We start from the raw sequence: 21,106 nt of genomic DNA, 5'->3' as shown, positions 1-21,106 counted from the left end.
TACCACTGGGAGATAGGTTAATTATTATCATCTCTATTTTCAGTTGAGAAAACTGAGGCAGATAGCAGTTGAGTGACTTGTTGTCACAAGTAACTGGATCTGAATTCAGGTCTTCCTGGTTCCAGGCTCAGTGGCTCTATTCACTGTTCTACCCAACTGTACCTAAGGGGAGGCCAAGTGGAGATGACAGCTATTGTTAAGTATGTGGAAGGCTACTTACTATTGAGGTGACCGAGCAAGTCCCTTAACCTTGGTGGGCCACAGTTCCTCAACTGAAAAATGACTGGGTTGGACTAGATAGGCTCAAAGGTCCCTTTCAGCTTCAAATCCATGATCCTTTGAATTAAACATTCAGAAATCACCTACTGTGTGTATGTAAGGCTCTGTGCTGGGTGCTAGCATGTCAGAAGCACTGGGTTTGAGTGCTGCCTCAGATACTTAATTGAGTTACTGTGGGCAGGAGACCTTACCTCTCTAAGGCTCCACTGTGGCTTCACTACCTCATTCAGTGCAGTGTGAAAGTCAACCTCAAGGATGTGGGCTTCAGCCTCACATTTGGGCACAACTGTGTATGTATATGTGTGTGTGTGTGTGTGTGTGTGTGTGTGTGTGTGTGTGTGTGTGCGCGTGCAAGTACACACATGCACTCCATGGGCTGATATAGGGGTTCCTAACCTGGAGTCTGTGAATTTGTTTTTTAAAAAAATAGTTTAATAACTGCATTTCAATGTAATTGGTTTCCTTTGTCATCCCAGGTAGTTTATTTTAGGCATTTAAAAATATTCTTCTGAGAAGGGATCCATAGTCTTCTCCAGACTGACAGAGGGACATGATGCACACACACATACACAAAAGTTAAGAATTTTTGTGGAGAAAATGATGAACTAAGAGTAGAAAATCCCAGATCTGACAACCAGTTCCAACAGTTATTAGACATATAGGGCCATGGATAAGTCACTGAACTTAGTACCTCAGTTTCCCTCATTGGTAAATCTCAGATATTAATATCTGCACTACCTACCACTTATGGTTATTTTGAAGATAAATTTTATATATATATGTATATGTATATGTATAAAAGATATATAGGATATATAAAGATAAATTAGAATAGATGAAAGTCGAGGTCCTTTATCTGAAGAAGAGAAAAGTGGAAGGAGGAGAGGCTGATCTCTGGTATTCAGGGATGGTGCGAGTCTTTCTGACATTCTGACTGACCACTGTTCTCAGTCTCCTGAGACATGCTTTAAATTATACCATAAGGTACCGTGGATAGATAGAAAACAGAACTTCCTAACCTCTTCATTTAACAGTACTTAATTTTGGGTGTCCTGGCCATCTTTAGTAGTCTAAGAAAGCCTAATGACTCCTCCTTAGAATCATATTTCAAATAACTGAAGGAAATGCTGAATTTCAGTTAGAGGTGAGTGCAATTTAAAATGATCTCCCTTAAATATCTCTTCATGGATCCTAGGTTCAGAACCCCTGCTCTTGAGACTAGAAGCATCTTGTGGAAAGGAATTGTTTCATTTTTGTCTTTGAATCTCCAGGACCGAGCATGGGGCCTGGCATATAAATGGTACTTAGTAAATACATGTGATTGGAGCATGTGATTAGAATGAATGAACAAGGTGTATTGTGGCATCATCTTCCCTAGACGCTTTTGTTAAGAATGGGGCAGAGCTGGGGATGGGTGGGGGATCCCATTGGTTTGGAACTAAATTATAGTTAGAGGGATGTCTGAGGAAAATCCACAGCCAATCCATGGTCTATAAATTTCTGTTCTGTCTTCAAGAGGAAGGGTTATTTGGGTAAGAAAAGACCCCTGTCTTCCCTACAGTCATCTGGGGCTCGCTGAGAGGAGGTGGGTCTCTCTGCTAGTCAGCATACTTTGAAGCACTCATCATGTGCCTTGGCCCTAGCCTAAGCAGTAGGGATACAAAGAAAGGGTAAACATGGTCTCTTCCCTCAAGGAGCTTATATTTTAATGGAAGAGACAACATGCAAAAAATAACTGCATATAATATACATACAGAATAAATGGAAGGCAATTTTAGAATATGGGGGTGGAGATGGGGGAATTGGGAAAGCCCTCCTAAGACCTGAGGTGAAGCTCGGGATGTCAGTAAGTACAGGTGGGGAGGGAGAGCTTTCCAGGCCTGGGGCTGAGTGGGTGCTAAGTGTTGCAATGGGTACATGGAGTATTGTGTTTAAAGAACAGCCAGAAGACCAGGGGAACTGGATTAGAAGAGGATATGAATGAGATTAGAGAGGAAAGAGGGGCAGCTAGGTGATGCAGTAGAGTGTGGGGCCTGGAGTCATGAAGACCTAAGTTCAAATTCAACCTCAGATACTTACTTGCTGTATGATCTAGGCAAATCACTTAACCCTGTTTGCCTCAGTTTCCTCATGTATAAAATGAGCTGGAGAAGGAAATGGCAAACCACTCCAGTATTTTTGCCAAGAAAACCCCAAATGGGATCACAAAGAGTTAGATGTGATTGAAAAACAACTGAACAACAGTGTAAGAGTAGAAAGATAGGAGGGGCAGGGACTATTCTTTGCTCAGAAAAGGTGCTCCTTAAGGGCAGAGACCACATCTCCACTTCAAACTGGGGGATCTCTGAAGAGAAGAGCTGTGTCTCTGTAACTACTTGTGCTCAGTCCCCAGTGACTGATTGCTTGGCTGACATTTTGGGTGTTCACTTCTGTTCAGCTGAGAAAGATCCTAAATGCCTACATGCCCTCGGAAGAATGAGAGCCAGAATCCAGACTGCAGAGAAGCATGCTGGGTTGGGCTCTGGCCTGAAAGGTTCTCATCCATCCCTTGGCTCTGGGCTCTCAGCTGAGGATGCCTGTGAATGGCTATTTCTGTGTATGCTACAAGGACTGGAAGAAAATGTTGAGCATTGATGCATGTAGGGAAGGCAGGATCCAAAGGGCTTGGCTGGCAAGGGAAGAGGGGGTGGGTGGGCAGCAGAGGACGAAGGGCTTGCTGGGGCCAACTAAACAATGGAGACTAATAATGATGATGATGATCATAGCTGACATTTCTACAGCGCTTTCATGTTCACCAAGTACTTTTCATCCCTCATCCCTTTTTGATCCTCACAACAGCCCTTCTGAGGTGGGTGGCGTCAGCATTATCACTCCTGTTTTACTGATGAAGGAACTGTGGGTCAGAGGGGGGACGTGACTTGCTTAGGGTCATACAGTCAGGCAAGCAGCATAGTTGGGATTCAGTGCTGGAACATAAATATGCCAGAAGTGGGAGCAGCCTCTTCATTTCCCCAGAAGAGGAAATGGAGGCTCACAGCAGTTAAGTGATGGGTTCAAAGTCATCAAAGCAGTGGGAGGCAAAGATAGGATTCAAGCTCAAGCTCCAGGGCTCCTACTCTGAGGCTCTAGCCTGGCCACAACAACCCTGATGACTGTGTAGCCAATAATTCATGAATAATTAATGTTGAATATTAATAATTTATGAAGCACCTACTGTGTGCCAGGCACTGTGCTAAGTGCTTTACAAATATTATTCCACTTTATTCTCACAACAGCTCTTGTACTTAGGTGCTATGATTATCTACATTTTGCAGTTGAGGAATATAACACTTAGTGACTTGCCCATGGTCACAAATGATTGGGGTAGTTAGGTGGCACAGTGGATAGAGTGCAGGGTCTGGAGTCAGAAAGACTTGAGTTCAAGTTCTGCCTCAACTGTGTGTCCCTGGGCAAGTCATTTAACCCTATTTGCCTAAGTTTCCTTATGTGTAAAATGAATCTGGAGAAGGAAATGACAAACCACTCCAATGTCTTTGCTGAGAAAACTTCAAATAAGGTCATGAAGAGCTGGACACAAGTGAAAGAAACTGAAGCAAGAGAGTAAGACTGGATTTGAATTTAGGGCTTCCTGAGGGCAGGCCTAATGATCTATCCACTGAGCCACCTTGTTGCCTTAATTTTCATCAATGCCTGTTTCTGGTCCTCTCTTTGCATGGTCCTTGATACTAGGGCTGCACAGCCCGTGGGAGGGAAGAGTCTGTGCTGTATAATTCTCTCCCTTCTGTCTACCTTCCAGTCCAGAGTTCATTTGGTGAGAATGGGTGGGGCAAGACAAGAATAAGCACTCCTCCTTCTAGAGCACTTTACAATACAAAATTATCTTCTTTTATCATTTCTGTGGACTAGGTGGTATCAGGGTCATTATTTCCTTTCTGTAAAGGAGGAAACCAAGGCCCAGAGAGATTAAGTGATTTGCCTAGGGTCACACAGCTTACAAATGTCAAACCTAGGTCTAGTGTTCTCTTTAATGCCATGCTGATGGGGACAGAGCTAAGATGGTGGAGAGAAGCCAGGAAGTTGCTTGAGCACTCCCCAGTTTTACTCAGAAGCAAAGTTAAATCAAGCCTCTAAATGGATTCTAGAGCAACAGAACTTACAATAAGATGCAGTCAAACAATTTTCTAGCTTAAGATAACTTAAAAGGATTTCAGGAAAGGTCTGTCTCACTTGGGTTAAAAAAGGAGATCAGCCCAGCACAGACCATGTCCAGGCAAGCTAGCAGGAGGCTCTTAACCACAGCATAGATCAGTGACTGAGGCCCCATAATCCGTGCTCAGTAGATCAGCTGTATGGCCTCTAGCTCCATTGAAGAAGGCAAACTGCCAGCCCTGGAACATAATACACAATGGACATTACTAGGCCAAGCCACCCCAGTACAGTGGGCAAACTGTTAGCACTTGAGACCCCAGCACAGAAAACCAGTGACCAGGCCCCTAACCCTAGCACGAGAAGCTTGGGACAGTGCTGTCTGTGCCTTGCCCATAAAAAGTTACTATGGTAACAAGAAAGATCAAAACACAAACTCAGAAGAGGACAACAATGTCAAAATGCCTACAGGTAAAGCCTCAAAGGCAAATATGAATTGGTCTCAAGCCCAAAAAGCCCTCTTGGAAGAGTTTAAAATGTATTTTAAAAATCAAATAAGAGAAGTAGAAGAAAAATTGTGAAAAAAAAAAGAGAATTATAGAAGAGACAGCAGCTTGGAAAAGGAAGGATGAAAACTGACTGAAGAAAACAATTTCTTAAAAAATACAATGGGCCAGATGGGAAAAAAAAAACCCACTGAAGAAAGCAACTCCTTAAAAAGTAGAACTGGCCAAATAGAAAAGGAGGCACAAAAGCTAACTGGAAGAAAATAATTTTTTAAAAACTAGAATTAGGCAAGTAGAAGCTGATGATTCTATGAGATGTTAAGAAGCAGTCAAACAAAAGAATGAAAAATAGAAGAAAATGTAAAATACCTCATTGGAAAAACAACCCACCTGGAAAATAGATCCAGAAGAGATAATTTAAGAATTATTGGACTACTTGAAAGCTATGATAGAAAAAGAGCCTGGATGGCATCTTTCAAGAAATTATCAAGGAAAACTGCCCTGATATTCTAGAACCAGAGGGTAAAACAGTTATTGAATTCACTAATCACCTCCTGAAAAAGATTCCAAAATGAAAACTCCAAGGAATATTGTAGCCAAGTCCCAGCATTATCAGGTCAAGGAGAAAGTACTGTAAGCAACCATAAAGAAACAATTCAAATATCAAGGAGCCACAGTCAGGATTACACAGGGCTTAGCAGCTCTACATGAAAGAATCAGAGGACTTGGAATATGATATTCTGGAAGGCAAAGGAGCTTGGATTACAACCAAGAATCAACTACCTAGCAAAATTGAGCATAATCTTTCAGGGAAAGGATGACATTCAATGAAATAGAGGACTTTCAAATTTTCCTGGTGAAAAGACAAAAGCTGAACAGAAAATTTGATCATCAAATACAAGACTCAAGAGAAGCATAAACAGGTAAACAGGAAAGAAAAAACCACATTATTCAATAAAGTTAAACTGTTTCCATCCCTACATGGGCAGTTAGAAGGAGTATACATAGAGGATTTGGGTAAAAGTTGACTTTGATGTGTTAATATAAAAAAAAAGGGGTGAAATAAAGGATTGTACTGGGAGAAGAGGAAAGGGGGAGGCAGAATAGGATAAATTACATCACATGAAGAAGAATAAAAGATCTCCTGCAGTAGAGGGAGAGAAGGGCGGGAGTGAACATTGTTTGAATCTTACTCTCATCAGATTTGGCTCAAAGAGGGAATAGCATATACACTCAGTTGGGTATAGAAACTTAGCTTACCCTACAGGGAAGTAGAAAAAGAAAAGGGGAAACAAAAGGGAAGGGGGAGCCTGATAGAAATAAGGGTAGACTGAGTGAGGTAGTGGTCAGAAGCAAAACACTGGTGAGAAGGGACAGGGTGAAAGGAGAGAGAAAAGCATAAACAGGGAAAAATAGGGTGGAGGGAAATACACAGCTATTAATCATAACAATGAATGTGAATGGAATGAATTCTCCCATAAAACAGAAGTAGGTAGCAAAGTGGATTAAGTACCAGAGTCCTACAACATGTTGTTTACAAGAAACACATTTGAAGCAGAAAGATACACATGGAGTAAAGGTAAAAAGCTGGAGCAGAATATATTATGCTTTAGCTGAAGTAAAAAAAAAAAGTAGGTGTAGCAATCCTGATCTTAGACAAAGCAAAACCAAAAAGAGATTTAATTAAAAGAGATAAGGAAGGAAACTACATCTTGCTAAAAGGTACCACTGAAAAGTGGTATAGCATCCAAATTCTTGGAGAAGTTAAGTGAATTACAGGAAGAAATACGTAAGAAAACAATACTAGTAGCAGACCTCAACCTCCCCCTCTGAGAACTGGATAAATCTAAGCACAAAATAGATAAGAAAGAAGTTAAGGAGGTGAATAGAATTTTAGAAACTTTAGATGTGATAGACTTCTGCAAAAAAATTGAATTACAATAGGAAGGAATATACCTTTTTCTCAGAGTACATTGTACCTACACAAAAGTTGGCCATGCATTAGGGCATAAAAACTTCACAATACAATGCAAAAAGGCAAAAATATTAAATGCATCCTTTTCAGATCATGATGCAATAAAAATCACATGTGATAAAGGGCCATGGAAAAATAGACTAAAAATTAATTGGAAACTAAATAATTTAATTCTAAAGAATGAGTGGGTCAAACAAAAAATCATAAAAACAAGTTATAATTTCATCAAAGAGAATGACAATAATGAGACAATGTACCAACATTTAAAGGATTCAGCCAAAGAAGTTCTTAGGGGAAATTTTTTTCAGCTTATTAATACAGTATTTACTTGTCTTCCCTTTATCAAACCCTGAATCTATGGCTTTCCCCAGGGCCACCTGGTAAAATGGAGGGGGAGGTATGCACAGGCTGCAAGAGACATGGAAGGATCAAGAGGACAAGGAGGAACATTCAGAAACAAGGGGGGATAGAATGGCTCCATCACATGGTGAAGAGTATGAAGAAGGCCACCATTAGGCAAAAGGGCCCCATGGCCTCAGACAGGGCAAAGCCCAGGATGGCATAGGAAAAGAGCAGCTGCTTCAAGGAAGGGTTCCTGGCATAACCAATAATGAGACTTTAAAAACACAGTCCTAATACCAGCTCCAGAGTCAGCCACCCCCATAGTAGCAGCCCCAGCCCCAATGAACTTGGCTGCTGTGTCAATGTCCCTTGAGATAGTGCTAGTTTGGAATCTACATCTGGGGACAAGTGAGGTCAAAGGACCTGATGCTGCCAAAATGCTGAGGTACTTATCTGTCTAGAACCTCTGGCCATTTTAGCACCACTGCAGATAATGGTCTACTCAGCAGTTGAGAGCTGCTCCTCACAAGGGCAGGGGTAGAGATGAACTTGGTGCAGGCATACATTCTCAAGGGCTAAGGGGCAAAGCTGAAGAGCTGCCAGCAGAGCAGAGGAGACAGAGAGGGACTCTTAGGGGAAATTTTATATCTCTAAATTCATACACGAATAAAATATAGAAAGAGGAGATCAATGAGTTGGGCATGCAACTAAAAAAACTAGAAAAAGAACAAATTAAAAATTCCTAATTAAATGCCAAATTAGAAATTCTGAAAATCAAAAGAGAGATTAGTAATATCAAAAAAAAGAAAATTATTGAACTAATAAATAAAACTAAGAGCTGGTTTTATGAAAAAAATAAGAGACAAAACTTATGGTTAATTTGATTTTAAAAAAAGAAAGAAGAAAATCAAATTACCAGTATCAAAAATTAAAAGGAAGACTTCAGTACCAATGAGAAGAAATTAAAGCAATAATTAGGAGCTATTTTGCCCAACTATGTCAATAAATCTGACAATCTAAATGAAATGGATGAATATTTACAAAATATAAACTGCCCAGATTAGCAGAAGAGGAAATAAAATACTTAAATAACCCCATTTGAGAAAAAGAAATTGAACAAGCTATCAATGAACTACCTAAGAAAAAACCTTCAGGGTCTGATGGATTTATAAGTGAATTCTACCAAACATTTAAAGAACAATTAATTCCAATACTATATAAACTATTTGGGAAAATAGGCAAAGAAGGAGTCCTACCAAATTCCTTTTATGACACAAATATGGTGCTGACACTTAAACCAGGAAGAGTCAAAATAAAGAAAATTATAGACCAATTTCCCTAGGGAATAATGATGCAAAAAATTTAAATAAAGTTTTAGCAAAGAGATTACAGCAATTTGTCATAAGGATAATACACTATGACCAGGCAGAATTAATACCAGGAAATGCAAGGCTGGTTCAATATTAGGAAAACTATCAGCACAATTGACCACATCAATAACAAAACTAACAGAAATTATGATTATCTCAATAGACGTAGAAAAAGCTTTTGACAAAATACAATACCCATTCCTATTAAAAACACTAGAGAGCATAGGAATAAACGGAGTTTTCCTTAAAATGATAAGTAGTATCTATCTAAAACCATCAGCAAGCATTATATGTAATGAGGATAAGTTAAAAGCATTTTCATTAAGATTGGGGGAGGAGGTGAAACAAGAATGTCTGTTTCACCACTGCTATTCAATACAGTACTAGCAATGTTAGCTATAGCAATAAGAGAAGAAAAAGAAATTGAAGTAATTAGAACAAGCAATGAGAAAAAAAACTATCACTCTTTGCAGATGATACCATGTTATACTTAAAGAATCCTAGAGAATCAACTAAAAACTACTTGAACAACTTTAACAAAGTTGCAGGACATAAAATAAATCCACATAAATCATCATCATTTCTATATATTACCAACAAAGCCTGGCAGCAAGAGATAGAAAGAGAAATTCCATTTAAAATAATTGTAGACAACATAAAATATTTGGCAGTCTACCTGCCAAGACAAACTCAGGAGCTATATGAACCCAATTACAAAACGTTTTTCACACAAATAAAATCAAAGCTAAACAATAGGAAAATTATCAATAGCTCATGGGTAGTCTGAGCTAATATAATAAAAATGATAATCCTACCTAAATTAAGTTACTTACTCGGTGCCATGCTAATCAAAACCAAAAAACATTTAGAGCTAGAAAAAATGATAACAGAATTCATCTGGAAAAACAAAAGATCAAGAATATCAAGGAAATTAATTCTAAAAATGCAGAGGAAGGTGGCTAGTTGTACCAAATCTAAAACTATAAAATTATAAAGTGACAATCATCAAAACTATTTTGTATTGGCTAAGAAGCAGAGTGGTGGATCAATGGAATACATTAGGTACATAAAACACAGTAGTATATGATTATAGTAATCTGAGAAACGCAAAGACTCCAGTTTCTGGGATAAGAACTCACTATTTGACAAAACCTGCTGGGAAAAGTGGAAAATAGTATGGCATAGTATGGCAGAAACTAGGCATAGACCAACATCTCACACCATATGCCAAGACAAGGTCAAAATGGGTACATGATTTAGACATAAAGGGTGATAACATAAGTAAATTAGAAGAGCAAGGAATAGTTTACCTGTCAGATCTATGAAGAAGGGAAGAATTTATGACAAACAAGAGACAGAGAACATTATGAAACGCAAAATGGATAATTTTGATTACATTAAGTTAAAACATTTTTGCACAAACAAAACCAATGCAACCAAGATTAGAAGGAAAGTAGAAAGCTGGGAAACAATTTTTATAGCCAGTATTTCTGGTAATAGTCTCCTTTATCAAATATATAGAGAACTGAGTCTAATTTATAAGAATTCAAGTCATTTCCCAATTGATAAATGATAAAAGGATATGAACAGGAAGTTTTTAGATGAAAAAATTAAAGTTATCTATAGTCATATAAAAATGCTCTAAATCACTATTGATTAGAGAAATGCAAATTAAAACACATCACACCTATCAGATTAACTAATATGATAGAAAAAGAAATAGATAAATGTTGGAAAAGATGTGGGAAAACTGGAACACTAAGGCACTGCTGGTGGAGTTGTGAACTGACCCAGCCATTCCAGAGAGTTTGGAACTGTGCCCAAAGGGCTATAAAATTGTGCATACCCTTTGATCCAGTAATACCACTAGTAGGTCTATATTCCAAAGAGATCATAAAAAAGAGGAAAGGACCATATGTACAAAAATATTTATAGCAGCTCTTTTTGTGGTGGCAAAGAATTAGAAATTAAAGGGATGCTCTTCAGTTGGGGAATGGCTGAACGATTTGTGGTATATGAATGTAATGGAGTACTATTGTGCTATAAGAAATGATGAGCAGGAAGATTTCAGAAAAACCTGGCAGGACTTACATGAACTGATGCTGAGTGAAGTGAGCAGAACCGGGAGAACATTGTACACAGTAACAGCAGCACTGTGCGATGATCAGCTATGACAGACTTAGCTCTTCTCAGCAATACAATGATCCAAGACAATTCCTAAAGACTCATGATGGAAAATACTATCCATAGCCATTGAAAGAACTATGGAGCCTGAATGCAGATTAAAGCTTACTATTTTCACTTTTTTTGTTTTTTTCTTTCTCATGGTTTTTCCTTTTGTTCTGATTCCTTTTTCACAACATTAATGTGGAAATATATTCGGTCCATAACAGATTGTTTGCTTCCACTTGTCTTGGGGAGGGTTAAGGGAAGGGAGCAAGGGAGAAAAATTTGGAACTCAAAATGTTATAGAAAATGAATGCTGAAAACTATCTTTACATGTAATTGGAAAAAAATAAAATACTATTAAGTGGGGAAAAATGAAAAAATATATACCATTCTGCTTTCCCAATGAATAATAATAACTAGCACTTACATAGTGCTTTAGGTCTTTAAAGTTCTGTAAATTGGCTTTCTCATTTGCTCCTCACAACAATCCTGGGAGAAAGGTGCTATTATCAGTCCCATTTTACAAATGAGGAAACTGAGGCTGAGAGAAATTAGGGCCAGATTGAAGCTTAGGGGTGCTATTGCCTAGTTGCCCCTCTTCTCTGGCCTCAGCATCCTCTTCCTTCTACATCACCCCTGGCCAATCCTATCCCCTTCATCCCACCCCCCACTTGCCCATGCTGGAAGATTGCTGTCTCACCCCATTATATTATAAGCTACCTGAGGACAGGGACTGTCTTTTGCCTCTTTCTGCATCACCAGTGCCAAGCACAGTACTTGACACATAGTAGGTACTTTATAAATGTTCACTGATTGATTGGAAAGGATCAAGTCAAAACTTACTGAGCAGCTGCAAAAGACACACTGGTTGGTCTGACGGGAGGGAAAGAGCTCTTGGGTGGTGAATGTATCCCCTTGCTGGTAGGTGGTCCCATTGTATTGGCATGACTTCAGGGGGGCCCGGAGCCCCGATGGTGTGTGAGGTTCTTCAGAAAGATTACAGAAAAGAAGGGAAAGAAAAGAAAAATGAAGATTCCTTCCAATTTGAGACATTAGCCAGAGTCATCCAAGAGAGCCCACAGCTTTTGCTAGCTAGAATCTCCTTCCTTCCCAATGTTCTTCTAAGTAAGCTTCTACAGTCCCACATCTTCCAGGAGGCCTAGATTTACCAGGATTGGCCTTTCCCTGTCCCACCTTGCTTTCCTTCAGAGCCAATCTGGCTGTACTTTCTTCCTCCCAGAAAAGAATGTTTCCCCCATGATGCTGATATGTGCGTATATATCTTATTTTTCAGAACTAGACAGAAAGCTCCATGAGGATGGGAACAGTGTTTTACTGAAACCTTCTATTGCCTTTAGGACCAAGCAAAGTGTTCTGCATACAGGAAGCACTTAATAAATGTTTGTTGAATAAAATAAGTTTGAATAATTAGAGCACTGATCTGAGGGAAGATGGGATGTTCCATGTTCCAAGGTCCTGTCTTTCAGGGAGTGGGAGCTCAATTAGATCCTTCCTAAAGCTTTCTGGTAACAGTGATGGGAAAGGGAGACCTCAAATCTATACTTTCTTATTCTTCCACCTAGGCAGCCTGCAGAAACCCCGCCCGAGGGAGGCTCTAGTCCTGCCTCCTGGTCTTTAAAAGGAAATCAGTGTTTATTTTACTCCTGTGTTTAGGCCTGACAGAGGTCACAGATTTAGAGCCGTGGGAGACCTTAGTGATTACCAGGTTCTACCCTTATTTTATAGATGATAGACTAAGTCACAGATAGGTCAAATGACTTTTCCAGTATCCCACAGGCCAGGATTTGAACTCAGCTCCCCTGACCTTTCCAAACCCAGCTACCTTTCCACTGTATCAGTGGCTCACAATTCTATATAACTTTAACATTTACAAAATACTTTTCTCAACACAATCTTGAGAGGGAGGTATTGTATATATTATCACCCCCCCATTTTACAGATAAGGAAACTGAGGTGTATGCGAGGGAGGCATATGACTTGTCTATGCCAGAGCCATGATTTGGACCCAGGTTTGTCCAGGGTCCAAGTCCATCACCCTTTCTATGAAAACTAACACACAACTGCTACAAAAAGTAGCCACCCTGAGGTGGCTGATGTCTGAGACCACGCACAAATTTCTTTTCATTCTTCCCCATGCCCTTAAAATACTTGAAAATATCTCTCATATGATCAATCTTTTTTTCTAGTGGCTAAACTTTCCCAGTTCCCCAATGAAGCCTCATATGACCTAGTCTCCAGTCTCCATTTCATCTTATGTGACCTGCTTTCAGTATGCTTCATATTACTTATATCATTCCTAAAATGGGTCTAGAAATGAACTCTCAATGTGGTCTGACCATGGCACAGCATAGCAAGACCACTCTCTGTTCTAAACGCTATGACACTTAATTGATGGAGCCAAAGGGCATGTCAATTTGGAGTGGGGGGAGGGGGCTGCCACATCATGTTATTGACTCACATTGGGCTTGTTGTCCACTATATCATTCCATATCTTTTTCATAGGAATTGCTCTTCAATTACAACCCCAACTATCCAATACTAGGACAGGGAATTAAGTGAATCTACAAGCTGGATTTTGGTCTCTCCCCCTCTCTGATTCCCCCCCACCATCTCTATTAGAAATCTATGTCCAGAAGGACCTTGAGAAAATAAATATACATATTCCCCTAACATAGGGATCCCCTCTTTAGCCCTCCAAGCAGAGAGGCATCCAGTCTGAGTTTTAATATTTTTGATGACAGGGATCTCCCTCCTTGTTGAAGGAGACCATTCCATTGTTGGACAGGTGATTGTCAGGATATTTTACCTTATGGTAGACTGAAATTGCCCTCCCTGAAACTGCTCCCAGCCCGGCTGTGCTTAGTTCTGCCCTCTGGGGTCACATGGGGAGAAGTTCATTAGAGAAAGAGAAAGGAGTTGGGGAATTAGGAGGAAAGAGACATAGAAGAGAGAGGGAGTGGAGAAGTGAAGTTAGGAGAAAGGTGAGATTGTAGGAATTTGGAAGAGGAGACTATGGAGTTGAGGAGAAAGGGAATTATAATAGAGAAAGGGAAAGGCACAGACTAGGGTAAAAAGCATGGGATTAGAGGGAAAGGAGATGAGTGAGAGCCAGGGGAGACAAAGAGAGGGAAAGGAGGCAGGTGGATCTGGGAGAGGGAAAGCCTAGAGCCAGCAGGGAAGGGAAAACGTGGTGTTACTTACCCACACACCGGGGGCAGCATTGCTGAGGCTCCGTCACAGGCTGAGGACAGTGCACCGGTGGGCAGTGGAGGCGATAACAGTTCACGTGGGCACTCTATGGAGGGGAGAGAGCAGGCTCAGGAGGTTGGTACCTCACAGAGCCCTGGAAAGGGCAGGAGAGAGATGTATCTGTCTCAGTTTGGGTTGGGAAGGATTGGCCTGGGACCAAAAGAGGACCTGGAAACTGTGTTAAAAATGGTGGCAGAAAACCTTAAGGTTAAGAAGACTCAAGGAATCAGAGCGTTAGAAGATCAGAGCTAGGAGGGACCTTGGTACACGGAATGTCAGCATTGAGAATGACCACGGGATGTACAATGTCAGAGCTGGAAGCAGCCTTGGACCAGAGAATACAGAGTGTGAGAGTGGGAAAAGACCTCAGAACCATGTAGAATGTAATGTGTTGGAGCTAGAAGAGACCTCAACTGAGAGAAAGCTTAGAATTTCAAGTCTTATAAATGTGAGGTTTGGAACAGATAGAAGAGATGGTGTCAGAGCTGAGAGGGACATTGAAACATAGAACATAGGATATAAGTACTAGAAAGGACCTTAGAACATAGAATGTCAGAGCTGGGAGAACCCTTAGAACACCAAATGTCAGAGCTGGGAGGGAACCTTAGAACACAGAATGTCAGAAGTGAGAGGAAATCTTGGGACGCAGACTTTTTTTTCTACATTCTGTGTAGAATTTCAACTGACACTCTGGTACTCTACGTTCTAAGGCTTCTGGGATCCCTGTTCATTCACATGAATAGAAGTGCAAATTCATTCACAATGTCATTCAGTTTCAACTAGGCCCTCACAATAGCACTGCTGTCCTTTCATTCTTTCCTAATTGATTCCCTAGAAAGAGGCAGCTCAGTGGATAGAGCACTGAACCTGGAGTCAAGAAGACTGGAGTTCGAATGTGACCTCAGACACTTACTAGCTGTGTGACCCTGGGTAAGTCATTTAACCCTGTTTGCCTCAGTTTCCTCATCAAATGAGCTAGAGAAGGAAATGGCAAACCAATCTAGTATCTTTGCCAAGAAAACCCCCAAAATGGGATCCCAAAGAGTCAGACATGATGGAAATGACTCAATAACAACAGACTAAAGACAGATTGTTTTAGAAAATGTCTTATGATATGCTGGTAGATAAGATGCAAGAACAGAGTTAGATGACAGGACACTTGAAGCAAATTCTGAATTGATTCAAAATGATTAGATTCAAAGACATTGATCCATTAATTTATCCAAATCCTCTTTAGCAGAATGCCACAGGGCTCTGATCTCAGCACTATGCTGCTGCTCAATATTTTCTTTTTTAAAAAATTTATTATTTTATTATTTTGTTGTTTTCAACATTCATTTCTATAGTCCATATCAGATTGCATACCATCTTGGGGAGGGAAGGGAGAGGGAAGGAGAGAAAATTTAAAACTTATTGAAGTGAATGTTGAAAACTAAAAATAAATAAATTAACTAATAAAAAATAAAAATAAACTCCTGATTAAAATAAACATTCACTTCTATAAGATTATGAGTTCAAATTTTTCTCGCCATCTCTCCCTTCCCCCCCACCACAAGATGGCATGTAACATGTAAAGAAGAATTAGAAACAATGAGAGAAGCTATATGTTGCTCAATATTTTCATCAACTCCCCTGATGAAGGCGTAGATCCCACAGCTGGACCCCACTTGGGCCTTCAGTTTCATCTTAAAATTTGCCCTTTCTCAGAAAGCATTTTTAGGTTAATTCTCTGATCTACCTGCCCTGTTTGGTGGGGAGGTAGAGGGGGCTGGGAACTATGTCCAAAGCACTGGAAAAACCTAGGAGAAGCGAGACACAAGACACTTAAGCCTACTTCCCAATAATTTCTCCAAAGTCACCAGAGATCTTTAAGTTGCCAAATCTGATGGCCTTTTCTCAGTCTTTATCCTTCTTGACTCCTCTACACTGTCAATCACTCTCTTCTCTCTTGGTTTTTGTGACATTGCTTTCTCCTGGTTCTCTCCCAGTCTGACTGACCACTCCTTCTTAGTCTCTTTGGCTGTTGCTTCATCCAAGTCATGCCAACTAGCTGTCAATGACCCTCACGGGTCTGTCTCTTCTTTCTCTATGCTGCCTCACCTGGTAATCTCACCAGTTTCCATAGGCTCAATTATCACCTCTTTTGTTGTTGTTTATTGTTTAGTCATCTCAGTCATGTCTGACTCTCCAAGACCCCATTTGGGGCTTTCTTGGCAAAGATACTGGAATGCCATTTCCTTCTCCAGTTCATTTTACAAATGAAGAATTGAGGCACACAGGGTTAAGTGATTTGCCCAGGGTCACCAAGGTAGTAAGTGTCTGAGATTTGAACTCAGGAAGGTGACTCTTCCTGACTTCAAGCCTGGTACTCTATCCACTGTGCCACCTAGCTATCCACTGTACCATCTAGGTCTATATAGATGATTTCCACATCTATGTTTCTAGCTCGTATCTCTCTTCTCAGTTATAGTCATGCATCTCCAACTATTTCTTGGGCATCTCAAATTGTGTGTCCTATGAGCATCTCAAATTCAACATGTCCAAAACAGAACTCAAAACTTCTCCAAAACCCTCTCCTTTTCCAAATTCCCCTATTATTGCCACCATCTTTCCAATTCTCCAGGTATACATCCTTGGAATCATCCTCAGCTCCTCTCTTCCATTCATTCCACATAGTCAATTTTTTGCCAAGTCTTATTTCTATTTTACAATATCTCTTATATATGTCCTCTCATCTCCACTCACAGAGCCATGTCTCTGATGCACACCTGGGCGGTTTCAGTGCTTTCTAATTTGTTTCCCTGCCTCATATCTCTCCTCCCTCCAATCCATCATCCACTCAGCTGCCAAAGTGATCTTCTAGAAGTATAGGTCAGATCATATCACCTCCTTATTCAATAAACTCCTCCCTATCATCTCTAGTTTCAAATATAGAGTTTCCTATTTGACATCTAAAGCCCTTTTCCAACTGGCCTCTTCTTCCTTTCCCTTCTCCTTACCCTTTACTCCCCTCCCCCATTTTCAATGGCACTGGTCTTGCAGTATGTAACTCACAGAGTAGGACACTCCAGCTCCTGACTCAGTGCTTCTTCACTGGCCACTGTCTCCTATACTTAGAAAGCTCTCTCTCCTCACTGCTGCCTTATAGCTCCCCTGGCCTCCCTCAAGAATCACCTCAAACTCTACTTTTAGCTTGAGTCCTTCACCAGTTCTCCCGCACCCCTACCCCCATGCCTATGTTCTGAGATTACCTTCCATCCCTCCATCTTGTTTAGATATAGTATCTACATAGTTGACCTTGCATGAGCTCTCTCATTAGAATATGAACTCCTTGAGGGCAGCAACTCTATTTTTGTATTTCTTTATATCCTCAGCACTTCCCACTATGCCTGGCACATACTAAGCATTTAATAAATGCTTATTGACCAACTGACTGGCTCAAGATGATGGGGAGGATTCATCCTGAGCAAGTTTGGGCAGGGTGACTTCCAGACCTTACCATTTCCCCAACTAGACTAAGGAAAAGGGGGAGGTGGTGACGGTGTTTCTGGAATATTTTACTTCTTGGCCTGACAAAAATAGAGTGGGAGATAAGTGGGAATCTCCCAGATTCTGTCTCTTATGCAAATTAAAGAGAAAGCTGCACCAAGAGGAAGAGGGGGGTGTGCCTCAGGGGACCAGCTCCAGCTGAGACACAGCCCCAGATGTCTGAAGCTAAGGAACACCTGCTGTTTGTCTCAAGAGATGACGTAAGCACCCCCCACCCTCCACTCACCCACCCATCCATCCACCCACTCCCTCCTCCCTGAGAACAGAGACAGCAGGGCCTATTACACCATCAGGAATTATGTCACAAATGGGTTTGGCTTACGGCCAAGAGACATTTCAAGCTTTGGTGCAGCAGCCCTCTTGCAGGGGGCCAAAGAACTCTGGCTGCAAGGTGGGGGGGCAGTCTCGTTAGGTCATCACATCCATCCCTGCTCTCTCTCAGCAAGTCATCACTGTGGCAAGATCAGGGCATTTCACAGAATCATAGATTTAGAGCTGGAAGGGACCTCTGAGACCATCATTAGGTGGGAGGAGAAACAGGAGAGAGTATCCAGGAGAAGAGGATGATTGAAATTGTCAGAGGCTAAAGAGAGGTTGAGAACGATGAGGACTGAGAAGTGGCCATCAGATCTGGCACCTAAGAGGATGGACCTCTGGTCCAGTCCCCTCATTTGATAAACAAAAAACTGAGGACAAGATAAGGGGAAGAGATTTGCCCATAATCCCACAGGCAGTAAATAGCAAGGCCAGAATTTGAACTCCCATCTTCCAATTCTAAATGTTTGTTATAGTAAGTTTCCTCTTCTGTAAAATGAGGGGATGTCAATCAAAACAAATTTTCTCAATGGCTGCACATAGATGTTGTTCTTTGTGACTCCATTTGGGGTTTTCTTGGCAAAGATACCGGGGTGGTTTGCCATTTCCTTCTCCAACCCATTTTACAGATGAGGAAACTGAGGCAAACAGGGTTAAGTGACTTGCCTGTGCTCACATAGCTTGTCAGTGTCAGAGACAGAATTTGAACTCAGGTGTTCCTGTCTCCAGGCCTAGTGCTCTAGCCAGTGAGTGTCACACACACACACACACACGGACACACCTCTCACACACTCTAAATACATTCCTCTACATAATGAATGATAGTACATTCCATCCTTGATCATCTAAGGTAGGGGATGGGAAGGACAGAAAGCAGATTTCTGGTTTTTTTTTTTAAATAGAGAGCAAGAGGGTACTACAGATGTGAAATGCTACATGAACTTTCAGATGAGGTCACTATATTTTTAATTTTACTTAACTGTTTTACTTAGTTCAAGAGATCCTGTGTGAAGCTAGTGTAATCTGTAAATGTTTGTAATGCAAAAACAAAACCCATCCATAAAAAGTGAAAGTAGAAATATGAAAAAATCAAGTCAAATGAGGGGGTAGACACGATAACTGATAAGGCTATCTAGGTCTAATTCCTAAGATTTTGTGCTGCCACAGCATGCAAGATGTCCCAGGTTCCTTGGATGCAGGGACCTTGTTATTTTCATTGTCATCTCCCCTGAACCCTGCCATCGTGGCTTCAAGGCAGAGTAGAGATAGCCTGTACCAGGCTGCAGACCTTGCTTCTGACACTTAGAAGCTGGGTGACCATGGGTTAAGTTCACTGAGCCTCTCCAACCTAAAGGGTCTTCATCTTTAAAATGAGAAAACGAGGATAACATCTAAGTAATGTCCTCATGGGGTTGTTGGGAGGATGAAACGAGATGATGTACTTGGCCAATTTCAATGCATTATATAAATGTCAGCTATTATTTGCCTTGAACATTTGAAGTCCTTAATTAATGCTTGTTGATCCTCTAGAGCAACTGTATCATTACTGTCATATGCTCCTGACAAGGAGGCACTGAGAATGCAAGGTCCCACTGTGCTTATTGTTTGGGGACTATAAAAAAAAAAAAAAGCCAAACATTTGATCAGGAGAGCAAGATATAACCTTAAAAACTCTTTTCCATCTGTGAAGGATGGACGTGTTTATGAGATCAGAAATAATCCTTGAGAGAGAGAGAGAGAGAGAGAGAGAGAGAGAGAGAGAGAGAGAGAGAGAGACAGCTTGACATAATGGATGGAGAGTCAGTCTTCTAATCAGGAAGGCCTGGAGTCAAATCCCACCTTTGACATGTAGTGACTGAGTGACCTTGGACAAATCCCTTAACTTAGTGCCCTAGGCAACTCTCTAAGACTATAAGCTGTACAGGAATTGTAGATCTGCATTAGTAGTAGAGGACATTTCCTCCCTGGGATTTTCCTATACCTTTGAAATCTGAAGTCCCCCATTTATTCCCCCCAAATTCTTTGAAACAGTAAAAAAGGAGACAGTTTTGTTTGATAATTCCCTATTAATATCAAGGAAGAAATATCATAGGGAGACACATGGGAGCCAAAAGTGGTTCATGTAGGTAACATGGAGTCCAAAAGAAAAAGGAAGGAAAGCTTTCAGACATTCTCATTTGAACATCGTTCTGATGTTTCAAAAGATCACAGTCTCCAAATTGAAATAGTTAACCACTCCCCAGAATTCTCCCCAGTGCCTAGCATGAAGTAGGAGCTTAATGCTTGCTGGATTGGCCTGGATTGGCTTGACTATCCATAAAAAAAAAGTGGACAAATGTTTACTGTCCAGACCATGTTGTGTCTATGATACAAGGTAACTACATGTACTAGAGTACTGTATCTGGGAGTCAGGAAGCCCTGATTTCAAATCCTGCCCCAGACTCTTCTTGCTAGCTCACTTGATTCTTAGTTTCAGTTTCCTTGTCTATAAAATGGATATAATAATTATACCTACTTTACAGGGTTGTTGTGAGGATCAAATGAGATAACACATGTGAAATGCTTTGCAAACCTTAAAAGGCTATATAAAGATGAGCTATAATTAGAAAGGAAGAGAGAAAAATATAAAGATGTAATCAGCAAAAGAAGCGAACTGGCCATTTCATGAGGCAAATGAATAACTGTTAGACAATCCTCGTACATGATTACCAACCAAGAATATTGGTTCTAGAGTCAAGGATCTGAGTTCAAATTAATCTGGCCTCTGATACTTGTGTGTGACCTTGGACAAAACTCTTAACTTCCCTGGACCTCAGTTTCCTCATTTGTAAAATAGGGGAATTGGATTCAGTGGCCTCTGAGATCCCTCCCAGCTCTAAAATCTATGAACTATGAACTAAAAGAAGAACGCTACTTTCCACTCCGACCCCAGCACACTGGATGGACCCCCTCTGGTGGACTTGGGGTAAGATATGGACAAAAGTGGGCAGCCAGGTGGTGCAGTGGATAGAACACCAGACCTGGAGTCAGAAGTACTCGAGCTCAAATCTGAACTCAGATGCTTACTAGCTATGTGACCCTGGGGCAAGTCACTTAACCCTGTTTGCCTCAGTTTCCTCATGTATAAAATGAGCTGGAGAAGAAAATGGCAAACCACTCTAATATCTGTGCCAAGAAAACCCCAA

General features: G+C 40.8%; 1 protein-coding gene and 1 pseudogene across 4 annotated transcripts in view; both read right to left on the bottom strand.

Annotated features, from left to right (window-relative positions):
- The window catches only part of CHRDL2 (chordin like 2), an 82,038-nt gene that overhangs the window by 40,451 nt on the left and 20,481 nt on the right, over positions 1–21,106 (bottom strand). For 3 of the 4 annotated variants that reach the window (XM_072610847.1, XM_072610848.1, XM_072610850.1), the window contains exons 3-4: positions 14,010–14,103; positions 11,631–11,773 (exon numbers count right to left, since the gene is read on the bottom strand). The exons of the other annotated variant lie outside the window; for it this stretch is intronic. In XM_072610847.1, the coding sequence (XP_072466948.1) occupies positions 11,631–11,773; positions 14,010–14,103 (237 nt within the window). The remainder of the gene's footprint in view (positions 1–11,630; positions 11,774–14,009; positions 14,104–21,106) is intronic. 4 annotated transcript variants of the gene reach the window in all.
- On the bottom strand, positions 7,381–7,957 carry LOC140505166 (ATP synthase F(0) complex subunit C2, mitochondrial pseudogene; annotated as a pseudogene).

Source organism: Notamacropus eugenii, chromosome 5 (genome assembly GCF_028372415.1).
Source record: "Notamacropus eugenii isolate mMacEug1 chromosome 5, mMacEug1.pri_v2, whole genome shotgun sequence".
In the NCBI taxonomy this organism is placed as follows: domain Eukaryota; kingdom Metazoa; phylum Chordata; class Mammalia; order Diprotodontia; family Macropodidae; genus Notamacropus; species Notamacropus eugenii.
Note: the sequence above shows the minus strand (reverse complement) of the source record. Positions and strands in the feature narration are given on the sequence as shown.